Here is a 20,374-nt window from a genome sequence, read left to right as displayed (position 1 = left end):
AATAACAGACTAAAGTGGTAATTTTTATACGATAGATGGAGGAGATGAAAGTCTAGAGTTGATAGTTCCGTTAGAGTACGGCAGTGTCCCAACAAACAATTCGAACTTGTTAAGAGCTGAATAAGCCTATTTTTAGCTGAAGAAGCATATTTTTGGTTGAATAAGCTCTTATTTAGCTATCATTGTTTGTTGGGGTGAAAATTGCATATAGATAGTAGATAGCGAGCTAGGACAACTAACAATAGCTGCAATTTCCAAACCTACGACTGGATGCCTTCCTTCAAATAACAATTGAAGTGCGGTAAAAATCGGCTATACCAGGGGCCTCATTGGGGAGGTCGAAACGAATCATTTTTCTTATGAACGCTTGTATGAAAACAGTCGTTTCGTCTTGCCTCCAGGTGTTCAAATCGATTCCGATTCGAAGATCTCAACACTTACCACATCCAGGCATATTTATGAAGAGCAGAATAAATTGTTGGCCACTTCTTGATGACTTCTATGATCCTGAGAACACTTTACCACAGACAAACAGACATTACACATTGAATATTTCTCACTGTAAAACATCGTCACTAAAACATTACCGCCATCTATTGAGTACACTTTGGTGGGCACTACGTTGAACAGATGGTGGTAGTGTGTAAGCGTCAAACGCAAGGGAATTGACTGTGCGCGCCACAGGTGGCGGTGCTACCAACTACGATACTTTTAAATTGTTCGTTAAATGCTTGTTCGATGAACAACTTACGAGATTTATGTCTGTTTGTCTGTGACTTTACCGTAAATTCAGAGTAATTTTCTCCTCGGTTGCTTCCATCTGCAGTTTTGTTTATTTTTCAGGAACATGCGTTTTAAGCGGCAAATAAAGGTCCAGTGCTGCCAAATACATTGCTAAGAAAAGGTATTTTTGACAGTTGTACAACTTTTATTTAAAAAAATGAACTTTTAAATATATGAGTTAATAAGTGAAAGAAAAACTTTCAAACCAAAGATGTTATTTATGTTTTGAATATTTTAATTATTAAAGGTACGAAGTTTTGCAAACTTTTTAAAATAAAAGTGAATAATTTTTATTAAAACAATTTTTGTTCTTTGTGTGTGCGGATCCATTCACTCAGTACCTACATTAGGGAGCAAGGCAGGTTTGTTACCTTTAGTGAATTTTCTGTGCAAATACCTAACGTAAAATTCATTTCATGATCCTAAACAGTGAACTGGTGCAATCGTGATTCCAACTCCAGGCAGCAACGGGTGCTTCGAATAGGTTCATCAGGAGATAGAATCTCAACTCTGGTATTATGTTAGCCAGTCTCAAGGATAAATAGTTTTCCTTGAGGAAGTACTCTTCTCACCGCACCGTTGGTCAGCGACGGATGATTTTTTTAATTTGTTTAAATCTGTTACATTTTTTATAAGAATAAATAAAAGTTCTATGTTTGCTTATCATGCTGAACGTAAACATTGAAAATAAATTATAACGCAATTAAAGAATCATTTTTAACGACAAAAACCCCATTTTCGCAAAATACTTAAAATTGTATACTTCGCAAATAACTCAATTTTGACTGGTTGCACTTAGGTTTCAAGATGAGTGCAAAAGACTTAAATTTTAGTTGTTTCGTCTTTCCGTGTATCCTTCACTGTGCTATCTGGAGGTTTGAATTTTGACCCTTCTCTTTCCATCTCCCAGGAACAGAAGCACGCAGAAAAAACTATCGTCGAAACAAAAATATTTGAGGTAAATTTAAACGTTAACTCAGTTTGTTCTGGCCACAAACATAAATTAGGTTAATTTCAAATGTATTCCATGTTTGGAGTCATGTGAAATCAATTTTTAAAATAAAAATAATGTTGCGTTTATTTCAAATATATTCGTGTTGATAATAAACGTATTTGTTTTTGTTTGGTTTGACAGCTATGCGAACAATAATAAATATGTTTATTTTAAACATGCTTCTCATGTTTAAAATAAATATACATATTTTGAAATTATTTTAGTATTTGAGTGCAGGGTAAAGCAAAATAAAACGGTTTTCAAAGAAATGGGGCAGGGCATCTAAATTTCTGCTCTTTTTCGGGTGCGATTAAGGGTGACCTGTGGGTATTGGGGTCCTGGTCCGGGAGTTCCAGTTCAGTGGAACCGGTGCAAATTTGTGTTATTAGCGTCGTTTTGCCTTTTCTGCCTAGGTTTCTGCCACTGGTAACCTCATACCGGTTTCTTTCTATGTTCGGTGTCGGAGGAGGATCCGGAATGGATTCTGAATGGATGGCCGTTTTCTGTTGAGGTTGAGTAAAGCTGGGGCAACTTTTACGAATGTAACAAGAAGGAAATAAAATCCTATATTGTTGAAATAAACATGCTTTTAAAATTAATTCAAACATAAATATTTTAGTTTTAAACATGCTTTCAATTAACTTTGAATAATTCATATGATTAGAGTATAAACATTTATATTTTTGTTTTAAATGAACAAAATTCGTATCCGTGAAGCAGACACCTTGCAAAAAGTTAATGAAGATGATGTGTCAAATGAAATGTATAAGCGGTTACACATACCTTTTATGCATTCTTATAGGACCTATGTGGTTTGTCTTATGGAATGTATAAGGCTGATGTTTTGGAAAAATGTATAAGTGAAACATGAATAAAATAATTGATTTTCGTTTCGTGTATCCAGCATTTTACGAGCGCTGATGGCAGCCACAATCTAGCTGAGTAGCTGGTAGGGAACATTCGATTTGATGTTTGGGTTATGTCGTTTGACGTATAAACGACACAAGCCAAACTTTAAATCATATGTTCCCTACCAGAAATTCAACCAGATTGTGGCGGCCATGAGCGCTCGTAAAATACTGGATAAACCCGAACAATGTGTATGTTTTTACTCATTCATGTGTTTATGCTGGTTACCGTGGATTCAACGGCTGTGTGCTTACCGCACTTCTGAACATTCCCACCATCATCTATCGATCTTCTAATTGATAACGTCAACTTTAGTACCAATATTTTAGAACATGCGCAAGTTGCGCGTATAAAAGCTGTCAACCGCACCACCCACACAACCGCGGAATCCAAAACAAAAAGGTAAAAAAGTTTTTCCTCTGCTTCCCGTGCACGAGAGCGACAAGGACAACCTTATGCGATTTACTACACCCGAAAAGGAAAATCAGAAAGCATCCGCAATTTTTAATACGCGCATCGGAACACAGCAGAAACGAACGATCGATCTGTCAGTTTCAGTTTGCAGTCGTCAGTCAGCTTAGTAGCTCGCGAAAATTAGAAGGTTCTCTTTACTTTTTGGTGTTTGCGTTTTTGGCCGTGGTCCGTCTGTCTGTCCGTCCGTCCGTGCGGATGGTTGGTGGAAAGTGGTTCTCTGCTGTGTTGAAGGAATTTCCGAAGGTGTTTTCGTGAATTTGCTGCGTTACGGAATAATCTGTCTGCGTTGAGTGATTTTCTTTATTCCTCTGCTCTGCGCTAGTAGCTGGTTTTACGTTGCGTTTTCGCAAAATCCGAGACGTCCTTCACGTGCGAGTGTGTGGGGGGAAGATTTTTCCTTCCCGTTTGGCCCCAGTTTCGGAAGTTCGGATTCCTCCGATAGGTGGTTTGTGCTGCAGTATTTTTTTTTTTCATCGTCTGATATCGATTGTGACGGAGGAATAGTGTTTGATCCAGTTATCTAAAAAAATCGGGCGATATAGTATCGTGCGTGACCCGTGTTTGTTTATCGTTAAAATATTTTAATATTGCATTTTGTGGAGGATTTTAGCAGAAAGAAGAATAAGCCTATAATCATTCAATTCTCCGAGAAGATAAAGCGACAAAGTGAAGCAAAAAAAGTAACAAAAAGTCGAGATTGTGTGTGCGCTGGCTGCTGAGCTGATTACGTTGGTGTGAGTGCTGTGGGAAGAAATCAACACGAGCGAAGGGGAGAAAAAACAACATACAGTGCTGGCAGTGAGGTGGATTTTGGGATACTTTCGCACTCTGATAATTAAGGATTAAAGTTGAAAGAAGATCGAATACGTGTCGTCTTCAGAAAGGTAAATTAATTTTATATCTAAATATTTCTAGTATCAATGCCATAAGGACTAGGATCATACCACAGACAAACAGACGTTAATTAAATTTCCTCTAAACATATCGTCGCGAAACTTACTAACGAAATCTCGTAAGTTATTCGCGGAAACAAGCTTGTTTGCCAATAAGATGATAAAGGAAGTACCGAATTTATTCTTTCTTCATTTATGATTGAAAAGGGAGACCTAACTATGCTGCAATATTCTAGTATTTACCTGACATAGCAATATACTATGTTATGAAAGTTATAGCTGAAGCGTTTTATAAATCGTAGCATGTTGTTGGCTCTGTTTATAGTTGTATTATAATGATCAATGAATGTAAGTTTAGAGTCTAAGATAATACCTAAGTCCCTAACTTTATCACACTTTTCAACATTCTGATGTGCTAAGGTAGATGTTATATTGCTTATGTTTCGTTTTCTAGTAAAGGTAATTGAATTGCATAAGTTCTTTAAGAATGAAGCATACATCTTTGAAAATAGCACGAATAAATGAGGTCCTAAATGAGACCTTGTGGGACTCCCGATGTGACATGAATAGGAGTTGATTTTTCCCTTTGAATATTACTATTTGATCGCGATTGGTCAGATATGATTCAAGCCATTTGAGGTGTTTGGACTGAATTCTCATCTTTTGCAATTTAAAAAGAAGCATGGATATGTCGACGCGATCAAATGCTTTGCTAAAGTCTGTGTACAAAACGTCTACATGGTTACACACGTGTATCATCTTCGGCATCACTTCATAAAGCAGCTTGCCAACAATTTGGTCGTTTCCTTCTACCGGCCCTAGCGAGCTCCTAACGACCACACCACTGTGTGGTGGTGTTCGGTCGTCGAAATTAGTAGCAGCAGTAGCAGTGCTTTCGGCGTGTGGCGTTGAAAATTGTTCTTCAGTAACAACGAAAGGCTGCCTGCAAGCAGCGAGCTGCACAGCCCACATAAGCATCAAAACTCTTCGCTGAATGTATAAAGCCGATTCATTACCTTTTCAGCTTCAACCTGATTACATTTTTACAACTGTGCAATCCTGCTATGCCATATTTTTCTTTAAATGCAATATACACACTACAAAATACGGCTGATTTCGAGTTGGTGGGCGTTGGCCAAATTTGGATTTTTCAGATATAATCCTAAATAGGACCTAGATTATTTAATACTTTAGTAACCTCAAGTCCGTGCTCTGTCACAATGTTTCATTGTGATTAATCAACACTCAAAGGGGTAAAATATCAAATTTGGGGTGAATTTGAAAGAAAGGGAACTTGGAGTGTAGAGCGCACTGCCCACTGGACGATTCTGAAGCCTGGCCAAGTGAGTGGGGTATGGGTTTATTTGATTGAACGTCATTTCCAATGTATATATTGATACATTCAAACCATTGGCATTTGAGATAAGACAGAGATAGGATGCGGAGGGCCCGCTTAGGGGAAGCGTAACCCATGTTATGGTTTCCATTTATTAAATAGTTCAGATAGGCTGGAAATGACAGGTTCATGAGAAAATGTACTATATGGGGCCCGTTCACTGATCAAAATCAGATTCACATCGTCAGACCCTGCCCAAGAATAAGGGGATTGACGATGTCTTGTCAAGTTTTATTTTGAATTTGCGTTTTGTATTTAATACTCTAGTAAATCTCGCGTCCGTGCTCATTCACAACAGTGTGAGGTGTCAATGCTCACTGGGTCATATGTCTTAGACCAGTTCCAGATTAGTTTGCTATTAATATCTTCTGCATCGCAGTTCGCGATAGATTCCTAAATATGGGTTCTCTTTTCCGACCATAATAGTGTGAGGGAAGGGGGTGAGTTCTGGATCAACAATGGAAGGGGGCCCATCGGTTTTTGTGGGCAGACCGTCCAGAGCCCATTCCTCACAGATCGGGGGCTGCTCGCGCGGGCCAACACCGTCTTCGTGTAGGTGGAAGTTTTCCCTATCCGATGATGGTGTTGGTTTGCGTGGGTGGCCTTCGCTTTGTGAGTGGGGGGCTTTGGAGCGGTTTGTTTACGAATGCTGATGGGCCCTTTTCTATTGTTGATCCAGCGTTAAACGTTCGATATGAGAGCGACTAGGGCAAATAAATAGGGAAGACAACACCATGACCCAAATAAGTAACCAATGCATGCGGCTCACACTTAACTTGTTCTATTTCTTTCTTTCTTCCTATCATGTACTAATATTAACTGCCTGAGGACAAATGGGAACACGACCAGAAACCAGAAACGAACAAGAAAAGAAGAATTAAACTTGCACCGGCAAGAGGAAACAGACAGAAAGGATCATGCCGGTTGGAGACAGCCAATGTATACTGGACGAAGCTTGTATCTAGGAAAAGTCGTATGTGCAGGAAACCGTAAGTAGGATAAGAATCGTGTGTGCTTGCTTGATAAGATCCTAACTTTACTTTAAATACACGGTAGGAATCGAATATCCATTTATGATTAAGGTTTTGCCCATTTTTCAGTGGGAGTGGCAATACTCATTGATGAGTGATTTATCGTACCCTAAATAGTAACTGTTAGCAGCTAATGATTAATTGATTTACCTATTTTAGAATTACCTATACTTCACATCAGAACCTCATTTCCTTCAATTACTACTCCGTCGCAGCACACACCTTATATGGATCGCTAACCTTTATTTAGTTTCAGCATTTTCGACATTATAATCAAAAGGTGAGTTTTAAAAGTATAATTACCATGCATAAGTTAATGTACCAGAACCTGGACGGACACGAGCCTACCCAGGGGAGGACCCGGATACGACCACCCATGTGTGTCTAGAGTATCGCACGAGCTGACGAGTGCAACGGGAAGGACAGTAGGTGTATAGACTAGGGGGTTGGTCCCTAGATAAGCCTTCTTAGCGGAAGGCACAGCCTATGCACTGAACAATTACAATTACAATTACAATTACAAAATACGGCTGATTTCGAGTTGCCGATAATAGAACAGCTGGTTAACACGCAGTTCAAATGGAAAGGATGCCGAAGAAAAAGAGACTGCCGACAATAGTCACACTCACCTGAGAAGTTTGGGGCGTTGTAAAAACATGTTCAACCCGTTTTGATCAATTCTGTCGATTGGAATTGGTAGAACAGCAAGCAGCAAATAAATGTCAACAAACAAACCTGTCATGTATGTGTAAGACGCTGAGAAATCGCTAATAGAAGTTAGGACGCTGCTTAGATTGACGAGAATACGTAAATTCCCCTATGAAATTTAATGTGGACTATAGAATTTTTTGTATGTCACCAAAATTTATGAATGGTTTGCCACTAAATGTTGAGATAATTTATTGATTATTAAATTATCACACTGTATACCATGAAAAAGCAACCTGTTTGTGAGTTTTTGCCTGTTTTCAAGTAAGGAGTTATCATAAAAAAAACAAATCGCCAGCTGATATTTCCCGGCGACTTTACAAATAAATAAAATCAAACAAAATCATCATGCAGAACTAGCTAAGATTTGTTTTACTTCATATTTCACAAAATTGCTTTCGAGTTTTAAGACATCGTCTCCCGCAAAGTTTACATTTTTCCCTCTACCAACACATACATCAGGGCTAGACTCCACAGGATCTATAGAATCCACGCAATTTCAAAAAACCAAAATGCACAGCATTACGAAAAGAGGTCAGGTTTCGACCAATAGCAGATAGATTTTAATTCTACACAAGCCAAACGATTGGAAATTTATCTACCAATCTGCTAAAATGAACACTTAGTTAATTTTCAATAGGTCACTATTGAAAAATACCAAATGTCCAACTGTTGCATTGGTGATCAAAACTATCACCGAATGTCTGAAAACAGCGCATTCAACACAGACTTAAAAATCGAATTCGATGCGGTCCCACTGAACGGTGCTCATTCAATCACCGTAAGTGGTGGTGTCCAGTCCAGCAGCAGCAGTAGTAGCAGCAGCAGCAGGAGTGCTTTCAACAACAACAACGAAAGGCTGCCTGCAAGCAGCGAGCTGCAGAGCTCATATGAGCAACCATAGAGAAGGAGGAAGAAGTCCCACCGCTAGGCTAGGATTGAAATCAGTAGCTCGTCGTGCTCAGCTAAGCATTACTCAACCATCACTACAAAACGGTCCTTTTCAGGACCACCATAAATTTGTTAAGAGTATTATTTGGACATTAGTCAAGGTCATCAGTTCCCGCAAGCAGCTAGCTATCAAGGCTCAACCTGGTATCTAAGAAGGTGTGGAATTGTAGGCCCGAATCTATTGGTGAGATCTATCAACGTCCGACCATTTTCCAGAACACGCTGGTAGGAAGTGTTAAAAATCCATATAGAATTTGAGAGAAGTGGGAATAATTCGCTTTGGGTGTATATTCAGTCCCCAGAAAGCCAATAAAATCAAATTAGCTCTCACGAGTTCAATCTCTCGAAGTCTCTCCTTTTTTGCATATTCTGCACAAACGATACTTTCCGCCCGCCCCATTCATATAATTCGGAAGGAAATCCTGTGAGGGGTGAATTGAATACACTTTAATACCAAAATCCACAAAACTTAAAAATTCATAAGTAACAAAAAATTCAAAATACACCTTTTAAAGTCGGGTAGATGAATTGAAAATACTTGGATTCTCTTCATCAACTTTCTCTTTGAAATAAATACTACAAATTTGATACGCTTACAAATAAAAAACGGAAAGAGTTGAGATAGGGGAGAATGGTATAGAACGCACCCCCTGGGCAGAACGCACCAGCTGACTTTCATTTGTGTTTTTCATGGCTTTTAAGTAACTTTTTTGTTGTCTTATCAAGCAGCACTTCTAGCATAGTATCTGAACTCAAAATCCTGCATGATAAATCCTAGAATTGGACTTAAAATTCCAAGAAAAACTCAAAATAAAATGAAAAAGTGCGTCTTACCCCGGGGGTGCGTTATGTACTGTTCTCCCCTAATCGATGATTGATCGATTAAAAGAACTAAATGTTCACATTTGTTCCGTCCACTAGGGGTCCTACGTCAAGCTTCCGTTCGTGCCCCTAGGCACAGACCCTTCTACTTTTTAGCCAAGATGTTCAGATTTCAATCTTAGAAGACAGGTTTGCGTATTTGCTTCTATTTCTAGGCGTTGCTTCCTCTTCTGCTCGAGCGCAGCGCTACTTGGATTGGAGGTCCTATTTCAATTAAATTTTAAATATGTTTCTGGGAATACTTCATAATATTATTTAGGAAAAACTCAACACGATATCAGCAGTCTAAAATCTACTTTCAGACATAATCATATACTTTCCTAAGCAAAATTGTTCGTAAATGTTGTTGAACACGGACACGTTGAAAATGAAAATCACTAACGTAAAATGAGATTTTCATTGATCCATTGTGATCTAGATCGCAAAAATCGCCTAGAATTATAAACTTGTTTAGAAATTTATCTGAATGAAAAAAGAGTAGTATAAAACAATTCGCCTAATTATCCTGAACCTCTACTAGGCACCTCAAAGTTTTCTACGATGTCCTGATTTTTTTAACCTTTTGTATCTCGCGCCAACTTTTGTAACACGAGTACTCGCGCGTTGTACTTTGTACAACAGTGTGAGTTTTCCATTGTCATTTTACTGCCGAGTTAAACTTTTATTACAATCGTCAATGTTATCGGCGTTATCCGAGATGTTCAACGGAATCTTCGATCTCACCCGAAATCTTTTTGGAATTATGTGAATGAGCAACGAAAGGAGTCTGGCCTTCCATCGACTATGGTACTGAACGGCGAAGAAGCTTCAGAAGCTGCCAGCACATTTCTCTAGTAGCCAGTAATTTTCCAATGTCTGGTCAATCTTTGGCAGCTATTAACATCAACCTCGCTATAGGGCGGCTTCGCAACTGAAGTCTTCATTTAAACCTGGACCTGACGGAGTTCCATCCGTCTTTCTCAAGCAACACATCGATAGCCTGGTGGCTCCTCTCTGCCTTCTGTTCGAAATGTCCCTCTCCAGTGGGGTGTTTCCTTCCTGCTGGAAATCAGCTGAGATGTTTCCAGTGCATAACAAGGGATGCAAAAGAAACATCGACAACCATCGCGGCATCACATCGTTATGTGTCATATCTAAACTGTTCGAGTTGGTCATTATGGAACCATCAGCCTCCCACTTCAAGCATCACTTGAGCGAAGACCAGCATGGTTTCATAGCAAGGCGGTCGACTACTTCCAACCTTCTGTGTCTCACCTCGTACATTACGGAGAGTATGACAGACCATATGCAAACAGATGTCATCTACACTGACCTATCAGCCGCCTTCGACAAGTTGAACCATCCTATAGCGATCGCCAAACTACGGCAGTCTCCAACGATGGTTCGCATCCTATCTATCTGATCGTCAGTTGGAAGTTGCAATCGACGACTGACGACCTCCTTCGTTCCCTGCCACTTCGGGTATTCCGCAAGGTAGCCACCTCGGCCCGTTGATATTTCTTGTGTATTTCAACGACGTCAATTTTGTCCTCGACGGTCCACGACTGTCGTTCGCAGATGACTTCTCCGACTCCAACTCAACGCTTTTGCTAATTGGTGCCAACTGAACCGCATGGTTGTGAATCCAACAAAATGTTCAGTAATTACGTTCCCACGGAAGAAGCATCCAATTACATTCAGTTATATCCTAGAAAGTGTTGACGTACATCGTGTGAATCACATTAAGGATCTGGGAGTCATCTTAGATTGTCAACTCACATACCGCCAGCATATCTCGTACGTGATCGACAAGGCATCCAGAACGCTCGGCTTCATTTTCAGGATAGCTAAAAGTTTCCCGGACATCTACTGTTTGAAGTCGCTTTACTGCTCCCTCGTCCGGTCGGTGTTAGAATACTGCTGCCCTGTATGGAATCCCATTTACCAAAACAGTGTACAAAGAGTAGAGTCTATTCAACGACGATTCATCTGGTTTGCCCTTCGACGAATGCCTTGGAGGGATCCTCATCGCCTTCCAAGCTACGAAAGTCGGTGCCAGTTAATTCACCTGGATCCTTTGTGGAGTCGAAGAGATACGACAAGGGTCCTGTTTGTGGCAGACATTCTACAGGGCAGAATCGATTGTCCTTTTATTCTACAACAAATCGACGTTAACGTTCAACCACGAGCACTCCGTAACAACGCAATGCTGAGGATACCTTTTCGTCGTTCAAACTATAGTTCGTATGGTGCTATCAATGGGCTTCCTTATTTGATTGTCACTTGGCACGCGAGACGCTGCGTCAGAGATTCCGTGATATATGTTTAAGTATTAGGAATTAAGTTGGACTTCACGGCCTTTGCAGCTTGTCATTTCTTGACTTTATTGTATTTCCTAGTATTGCATAATCCATCATTAGGACTAAACCCAGTCCGTTGATGTAGAGCCAAATAAACAAATATGTAAATGGAAACCGCATAACAGAGTGTCCATTAGAGTGATGCAAAATTTGAAATTTTCGCTCCACAATACTTAAACGATTCCAAATCGGATCCTGACTAATCTCTCAAAATTTGAACCCATTTGGTGAGAAACTGAGATGGCACAAACCATCTGAAGTTTGTATGGGAATTACTATAGTAAAACCAAGATTTTTGTTCATGTCTATCTAATAATTCACCATATCGGTCTGCTTCAAAAGCTTTCAACTGTATTTGTAGGAAATTTTCCCAGCTACAACTTTGCTCAAGACCACTTTTCGATTAAATGCAAGGATCGAAAGTTATCAATGGTTCAATGCGCTGATGTCTTATGATCATGCTCAATCAACTGCTCAGCAGGCAACATTGGTGTTTCTGGGGCGTTGAATAGGACACAAAAGTCATGGCTACTAGGTCACACTGCAAAATACAGTGTTGCCTACAGAGCAGCTGCTTGATCATGTCATAAGTTTACCAATCTCTTAAATAATTAATAACTTTTTCCTGTCTCGTTTTACATAGAAACGATTTTCGGCAAAGGTTTAGCTGAGAAAATTTTCTATAAGAATGGCTATCGAAACAGAGCTCAATATGGCAAAAGACTAGAAGGCAATGAACAAAAAATTGAGATTTCCCATAGTAATTTACATGTAAACTTCAAATGGCTTGTGCGAAGCCTGTTTCTAACCAAATGAGTTGTAACTTTGAGAGGCTAATCAGGGACCCGATTTGAAACCATTTAAGCACTGTGGAGCGAAAAGTCAAATTTTGCATCAGTCTAGTGTCCATACTACGTGGGATTTGACTTAATTGGTTACAATATGAAATATCTCTCTGTCCTCGACAAAGTTGTTCAGGAGGTCAAAGCCTATTGCTTCGTGTACAATAGTTCAGAATTTTCTCTCTACGCGGTGAAATTCTCGCATATAAAATATCTCGAGATTCTGACCAGATAGAAATGTATCGTCTTCCGCAAAGTAGTTGAGGAAGTCACGGCCTTTTGGCTCGTGGACAGTAGTGCAGATTTTTCTTTCAACGCGGCGCTAGTATACATGTGTAATTCTGACACATGAAATAACTCGCGATCCTGACCAGACAGAAAGTAAATGTCTTCTGCAAATTTGTTCAGGGGTCAAGACTTTTTGCCTGGTGGACATTTTCTCACTACGCGGCGCTAGTATACATGTGGGTCATTCCAGCTCAAGTGTATACACCGGTTCTATAACATTCCCCAGAAAACCATTCCCCCGGAAACCATTCCTCAGAAAACCATTCCCCAGAATGCACCATTCCCCAGAAAAGTATGCCATGTATTAGATTGACTATTTTTGTTTATTATAGTCACTCCTGGAATCTTCTTTCGCGTATATAAAAAGAATAGAAAATTTTCTTAATGGATCAAGGCGTTTTCCTTTCTTTGAAAATATAAGAAAAGGAAATAATTAATTCTTTTGATAAACGATAAAGAAGGGAATATTCCCTTCTTTGAATATATAAAAGAGAAAATAATTAATTCTTTGGATGTACACACCAAAAAATTCTGAATTTTACTGGCGATGTAAACATCTATGCATGCAAACATTCATACATGTAAACTTCCTTTTCACGTAAACTAGGCGCTTGCAAGAAATGTTGCAAACAAAAGTGGACAGTTGCATACAATATATGGAATATTGCATGACATGTCTCATAAATTTACACGATCTATAATCTAAACTTGTATGATATATGACGCTCCATTTATGTGCATCATAGTAACGGAAATTTACACTACCTTTTTTAGCTGTGTATGATAAAGAAGGGAATATTCCCTTCTTTTAATATATAGGGAAAATATATAATCAATAGCTTTTCGCAAGGGATTCGGGGTAATGACCATTTGGGATAATAACGAGTGGAATAATGTTATAAATTTGTAATCGGTAGTTCAACGTTCCATGCACCGATTTTTTTAATCCATCACGAGAATTTCTTCAACTCCGGTCGAACAATTCTTTGATAAGGTTTAACAGTTTCCGACTGGTGGAATTGGATTGCATAATAGACCCTTTGACTTATTAAATGATGAACGAAGTGCTCGTTCGAGATAGCTTAAAAGATGTGCAATATTTGGTAAAATTGTCGCGTCAGTCGTAGTTTACTTAGTGAAGTAAGGGGCACGGTAGCTCAAAAATGTGAAAGTTTTATGGATTCGGTACCCGTCTTACGTAAGGTCCAAATCCAAACAACGAACGTCGCGTAAAAGTAGAATTTAATGAAGGCATAAGCGCTTTTTCGTAGCTTTTTTGTCTCCGGGTTTGAAAGATTGTCGGTAGTAGAGGCTTACTCTTGTGTACAGGGCACCACCATGGAGTTTGAGTTTGAATAAATTCCAGGTCCTATTATATTATTATTATATATTCAATGATAAATATTTATAACAGGGTCAAAACACAACTGGAAGAGGCAACGTAACATCATTTGATTTTATCTAATGTATGTTTAACGTTTATATGACAGTGCAATTAACCATTTTATTTTTCCTCTCCATGATAGAAAGTTACATTACTTATTGATATATTTATTTGTATATTTGTAAATACTTATTTAATCAAGTTCTGAATATGAGTGATGAGGAAGCTTATTGTGTACGCAAGCCCTCCGTTTAGGCTGGACTTATTGATTGAAAACTTTAAGTTTATTTTCAGCTCTTCGACATTTTTGGATTAATATTATAATGATTCACTATTTCCAGCCTTCGTTCAGGAAAATATAAAAAAACATTGGAATGCATGATATCCATTGCATTAAAACTGTTAACTGTCCAAATAACCTCGATTTTTCTAACTATTGATGCATTATGAAAGATAAGCAATATTTTTAAAAGCATTCCATATTGCGTTAAGAAATTCCATGGTGCATAATAAAGTGTTTGTTTCAATTCCAATAAAATATCAGAAGTTGAAATCAGTTGAATGTATTGAGGTTAACTGAAATCGAGCTTATTTGTATTTTGTAATACTTGTCTATTTTACATTCTTTTATATATTGCATGACTAGTAAATTACTTTTATTTCACATATTTAAAATCTCATTATATCATTATAACTAAAATTTTCATTTCTAGAAAATAGTTGTCCTGCAGATCCTGAAGGACCAGAAGGTGTATCAAATAGCTTATCATTGTTATTTACCTTTTATTTTATTATAATATAATATGAATTTGGCCGGTTGCTGTTGGTGCAGCTCCACTTGGTTATTTGGCAGAGATCATTATTTTTTATTTATTTATACAGTAACCCCTCCCTATGGTTCAAACAAAAATTCAGCTTATCGTTTACCAAAACGAACCTTGCTGCAAACCCTACCCTCTTACCCAACATCCCAGTGACTCCTCGTGGAAGTGCAGAGGATTTCTCGGCTTCCATCAAAGCGAGTGTCACGTCAACACATTCCTACCCATTCCTTTCTTGACCTGCGTTCAGGCGCGGCTGGCGCTGGTATTGCCTAATTTGAGATCACCAGTTTTTACACATTGAGGATGATTGCTAGTCCCAAGCATCGTCTATTCGTTCTCTGTGTAATTACAGCTGATCTGGCAATAACAGAGTAGCAACCGTGGGCGGTCAATCATGCTCATGCTCATGCATGAACGAAGTGCTCGAAAACTTGAAGGTTGTTATTTTATAAAGAGCTAAAAAATGGTTTGGAGTTGATAAATACATAGTTCCATAAAAGTAAACATAGTGTATTATCGATAGTAAAAAAAAAGATAAGTGAAAATTACTAATTTCATCATCTTTTCTGGGGAATGGTGCATTCTAGGGAAAGGCTTTCTGGGGAATGGTTTTCTGGGGAATGTTATAGAACCGTATACACCACCTGTGGTCAATGCCATCGATTTGAACCAAGCTTTGCCAAAACGATTATTTTGGCATTCTGAACAAACGACTTTTTTTTTGGGTTTTCTCTTAAGTGCCTACAACAAGTTGGCTACAACCTGGATTTTCGAGATTTTTACAAATTTTATCTTTAAGAAGAGACAAACAAGGACACCATTTTGAAAGTTGGTTTGATGTTTGCAAACATCAAGGAACATGTTCTTTCACCATTGAACAATGTTATAATTGTTTAAAATCTGGATTACTGGCAACCCCGGTTGCCAGTAACTTGCAGCCGCTAACTCGCTAGACAACGAAACGTATGGGCAAAAAAAGTTAATTTTGCTGCGATTTTGCCTTCTCTCGAAGGAATGTAAAGGGTGATACGGTCAAAATTTGGTCAAGGGAAAACGCGTGTAAATCGGTGAAATCGTTTATTTAAAAAATCAAATTAAAATTCTTTTTCAAGTTCAATTAGTATAAAATTCAGGAAAAATATTCAGTTAGGCTTCCGCTTTTCCAAATCCGAATTGCCGGGCCTTACGCTTGACCCCTGCCATGAGATTTTGTACAGCCACCTTGTCCACCTTCTTCGCCGCAGAAAGCCAGTTTGCCTTAGCAGTTTTTTTGGTCTTCTTTAGGTTCCGCTTGACAATAGCCCAGTATTTCTCAATTGGGCGGAGCTCTGGCGTGTTGGGAGGGTTCTTGTCCTTGGGAACCACCTGCACGTTGTTGGCGGCGTACCACTCCATGGCCTTTTTACCGTAATGACAAGATGCCAAATCCGGCCAAAACAGTACGGAACAACCGTGTTTCTTCAGGAAAGGCAGCAGACGTTTATTCAAACACTCTTTCACGTAAATTTCTTGGTTGACAGTCCCGGAAGCTATGAAAATGCTGCTTTTCAAGCCACAGGTACAGATGGCTTGCTAAACCAGATATTTCTTTGCGAACTTTGACAGTTTCATGTGCTTGAAAACATCTGCTACCTTTCCCCTTCCTTTTGCCGTATAAAACTCCTGTCCCGGAAGCTGCTTGTAGTCGGCTTTGATGTAGGTTTCGTCGTCCATTACCACGCAGTCAAACTTCGTCAGCATCGTCGTGTACAGCCTCCGGGATCGCGCTTTGGCCGTCGTATTTTGTTTATCATCGCGATTTGGAGTCACTACCTTCTTGTAAGTCGATAGTCCGGCTCGTTTTTTGGCTCGATGCACGGTTGTAGACGATACACCCAGCTTATTTGCGGCATCTCGGAGAGAGAGGTTAGGGTTTCGCTTGAAACTACCGGCAACTCTCTTTGTCGTCTCAGCGGCTTCCGGTTTTCGATTGCCCCCCGATCCAGACTTCCTGGCTGTCGACAAACGTTCCCCAAACACTTTAATTACATTTGTAACGGTTGATTTGGCAACTTTTAGCGATTTTGCCAACTTTGCGTGCGAGTAGCTCGGATTTTCGCGATGCGCGAGCAAAATTTTGATACGCTGCTCTTCTTGCTTGGACGGCATTTTGACAACTGAAGAGTGAATTCCAAAATCAAAATAGGAGCAACATTCTACACACACACACCTTCAAAATGAGGGGTGTTCAGGTTTTTTAAATGCAAAATTGAAAGAAATACGTCAAGTTGATATTGACCAAATTTTGACCGTATCACCCTTTATGCAGGTATCTGCTTCCCTTTTACCTTTTACCCCTTTTTTCGCATTTGTCTTTGTCGTTATACTACTTTAGAGTGTACTAAGTGACAGTTTTTCCGGCTGCCTCCTAGTGTTGATCTTTTTCGCTTCAATCTCTGCGCATGTATTGGATCACATCACCGATACGGCTGCTGCAGTCAGTAGTTAGTTAGCAGCGATTGGCATTTCCGCTGATAAGCCGTGTTCGATCTTTCGACGATCAACTCGGTAGGTGAATCTTTGTGGTTTTTCTGCAAACGCAAAATAAATCTTGTTTATCTCCTAAGTAAATATACGTGATTGCGAATTCACACAAAAGGTTACTTTGTGGAGAACCGTGAGCAAGAGAAAGGTAGAAAAACTCCTCGGATATTGTTGTATAGTAGGCGGCGGTCGTCGCGTACAACAAGAAGGAGAAAAGTTTAATTTTATCCGATGATGGAATACCGCTTGCGCGAGTCCGAGTGTAAAGTGCGAGGGAGTACCGCAGCCTCAGGTTGAGAGCGTGCTCGTCGTCATCGTCGTCGTCGCAACCAGCGAGATTGGGTCCGCGAAAATCTGTTTCAAGAAAAACATATGCGAATTGTGCTTGCCTTCCTGCGCTTCGACGGTGGATTTTTACATGCACCTCAGTCCTTGTCCACCTCATCCACCCTCCCTAGCCATTGGCGGAGAAATGCGGGGGTGCGTAATCATAGGCGTTCGCAGAGTTTTGTTTTTCGGGGATGCCGATCAGGAGAATTCAGATGCCCTCATCCCTCCTCCGCGTGCACGCCACTGATTACCTACACCTCAGTGTCAGCGGTTGGTGTTATTTTCCGTTGCTGAAAATACATACAACAATAATTGGCCTAAAGGTAATCCACCTACGACGTCACTCCGCACGTAGCTATTTCGTGAGCTGTGAGCGCTGTTGTGGAACGATCCGTTCCGATTGTGACCGTCGTCGTCGAAGGAGCAAAAAGTGCGCCGGGATTTTTTCTTATCACTGCACATACAGGCACATCAACCAACGTCGTCAAACGAGTTGTACGTAGTCGCGCGATATATTGTTGCAGTTTTTTCGGACCAGTCAGTGTGTATAATCAGTGAAGGATAAAATTAACAATTGCGCCAGCAGCGGAGAGCGGTTGCCGTAAATTCCCTCAGTGCTTCTTTGGGGCATATATCTACGACGCGAAGTGTAAGAATCGGCCGCGGGAAAAGTAAGAAACCTGTCCGTATTTGCTTGCGTTCCCTATACCATCGATTCTCAACCTGGGGCTCGCGAAACTCCCCAACTAAGCGAAAAGCACATGAAAAGAAGCGATGTTGAGCGAGCTAGATCGCACGGTGGGGGAACGTTGAGAATCGATGCCCTATACAATCGACCCCACAGCGGAGCATTTTCAACCGAGAATTACACTACGGTGAGAAAGCAGGTTGCCGCTGCGGTGTGCGAGTGGGTATTGATCGTCCGACCGTCGTTGATGTAAAGTGCGTGCTATCGATATTATTGCCTGCGGGTGCCGATTGACAGATAGCTGTCGAGAATTTCGAGTTTTGGCGAAACTCAAATTTGGGATGCTGGTGGTGGTTCAACGAAAATTGTGTTGTGCTTGTAAAGTTGATCTATGTTATTAGGACATTTACCAGTGACTACAGTGTTGTTACTATTTGTGGGATGTTTGAAGTCCCGAAATACAGTTGACTGTGGATGTAAGTGGAATCTGCTGATGAATAGACAATAATCTTGGGTAGCAGGCGATTGAACAATGTGCCGTAATTTTCTTTGATCGGAAACTATTCGCGGCTGTTCCAATTTTCAAATAATGCTTTTGAGTTTTCCAAATTACCTGCAATGGACAGTCTGCATTGTTGAGGAATATGCTGTGTGTTATGACGATACTGTATACTAAACTGGGAGAACCTGATGAGCCGGGAATTTGATTGGAACCTTACAATATGCTGTTGTACCCCGAATTCTATCAATAAACATTCTTAGTCAGGGTGTAGACGACCTGGAAAATCAGGGAATTCATTTTTGGACCTGGAAAATCAACGAATCTCAGGGAATTTCATTCAAATTCTGGGAAAAATTTCTTATTCACAGAAACTTATTAATAAGTATGACTGACTTCGCTAGTTTCAAACAATTTAATTACTCGGTGTAGTTTGAGGATTGTTGTTCATTTCAAATTCTTAATTAGAGTTGCAAGCCCCCTGATTTTCAATATCGAAGCTACCCCCAAGGAATAGGATGAGTGAAATACATATGTATAGAAAGATCAACATCAACGGTAGAAGTGAACAAGGTCAGTTACGTTATGAAATACCTGTATTTTGGAAGATATACTGAACAGCTACTGATCTAGTAGGTACCAAAGATTTTAAATGTTAACATTAACCGAACATACCTAATTCGTTTTCGATGTTAAACAACCCCATCTCAGCAACAGTCGCTAGGGAAGTCACCCTAAAATGCTACGCAATTGTCGTCATTTATGCATTTTGTAAACCTGTTTAGCTAAAAAATAAGTTTTTTTTTTACTTATTGATTTATTTAATAAGGCTCAATCGAAATAACTTTACAGAGCCGGGGATTCTTGTTCACTATACAAAACCTTGTACAAAACATCATAAAACTATATTCAAAAGATACAACACAATAAACGCTTTATCTTCCGCTATCCAAAAAGCCTCCTCCATCAGAACGGGAGCCGTCTCCAGTGGTTTCATTGTATGGCAGTATCGCCAACGAGGGGCAGAGCGCTTCAATCGACATTGTAATGGGCGCAAAACGGGGTCATCACTCACACACTCATCACGAAACAAAGTCGACAACGCATCGACCGGAAGAACTGCCGATGATGAAGAACGGTGAGGAGTTCTATTCGCAACTTCCTCGCGAACAGAACTACACACCTGGATCGGAAATACAAAATCAAACTCTTTTCCGGGGGAAACCGGCGTTCCCCAAGGCTCCGTGGCAACCCTCTTCCTCATCGCCATGAACGGAGTCTTCGAATGCTTACCAAAAGGTGTCTTGATTTTTGTGTTTGTGGATGATATCGTCAGCCTCACAACAGTGCATAGACCCACTCTGAACCGCAGGAAACTCCAATGCGCTATCGAAGCAGTGCATGCTTGGCCATCATCCGTAGGATTCGAACTATCGCCATCCAAGAGTCAATTCTCTCACCTATGCTTAGGAAAACACCGCGCGAAAAAGAATCCCCCCAAAATCGATGGAGAAGAAATACCTTTCGAAGCCACGATCCGCGTTCTCGGAGTATATCTAGACCGTCACCTGAGTTTTCAGAAAATGATAACTCGGCTCTGTAAAGTTTATTCGATTGAGCCTGTACAAATAAAGTA

General features: G+C 39.9%; 2 protein-coding genes across 5 annotated transcripts in view; both read left to right on the top strand.

Moving 5' to 3' along the window:
• The first annotated feature begins 3,212 nt into the window (after positions 1-3,212).
• The window catches only part of Tab2 (TAK1-associated binding protein 2), a 73,413-nt gene continuing 56,251 nt past the window's right edge, over positions 3,213-20,374 (top strand). For 3 of the 4 annotated variants that reach the window (XR_010517841.1, XR_010517842.1, XM_065227185.1), the window contains exon 1: positions 3,215-4,044. The gene's annotated coding sequence lies outside the window, so the exon portion shown is untranslated. Of the gene's footprint in view, positions 4,045-20,374 lie in introns of all 4 variants that reach the window. The other variant, XM_065227198.1, reaches the window with a different exon arrangement.
• LOC135704695 (uncharacterized) lies at positions 10,031-10,423 on the top strand. The gene has a single exon (XM_065226176.1). It carries the CDS (start codon positions 10,031-10,033, stop codon positions 10,421-10,423), a length of 393 nt encoding a protein of 130 aa, XP_065082248.1.

This window comes from Ochlerotatus camptorhynchus, unplaced genomic scaffold, assembly GCF_037179485.1.
Source record: "Ochlerotatus camptorhynchus isolate MF236.1 unplaced genomic scaffold, CSIRO-AGI_Acam_v1.1 ptg000022l, whole genome shotgun sequence".
Classification (NCBI taxonomy): domain Eukaryota; kingdom Metazoa; phylum Arthropoda; class Insecta; order Diptera; family Culicidae; genus Ochlerotatus; species Ochlerotatus camptorhynchus.
Note: the sequence above shows the minus strand (reverse complement) of the source record. Positions and strands in the feature narration are given on the sequence as shown.

Coding starts and splice junctions, on each gene's coding strand:
- LOC135704695 (XM_065226176.1), top strand. CDS start 10,031: ATGTCCCTCTCCAGTGGGGTGTTTCCTTCCTGCTGGAAATCAGCTGAG.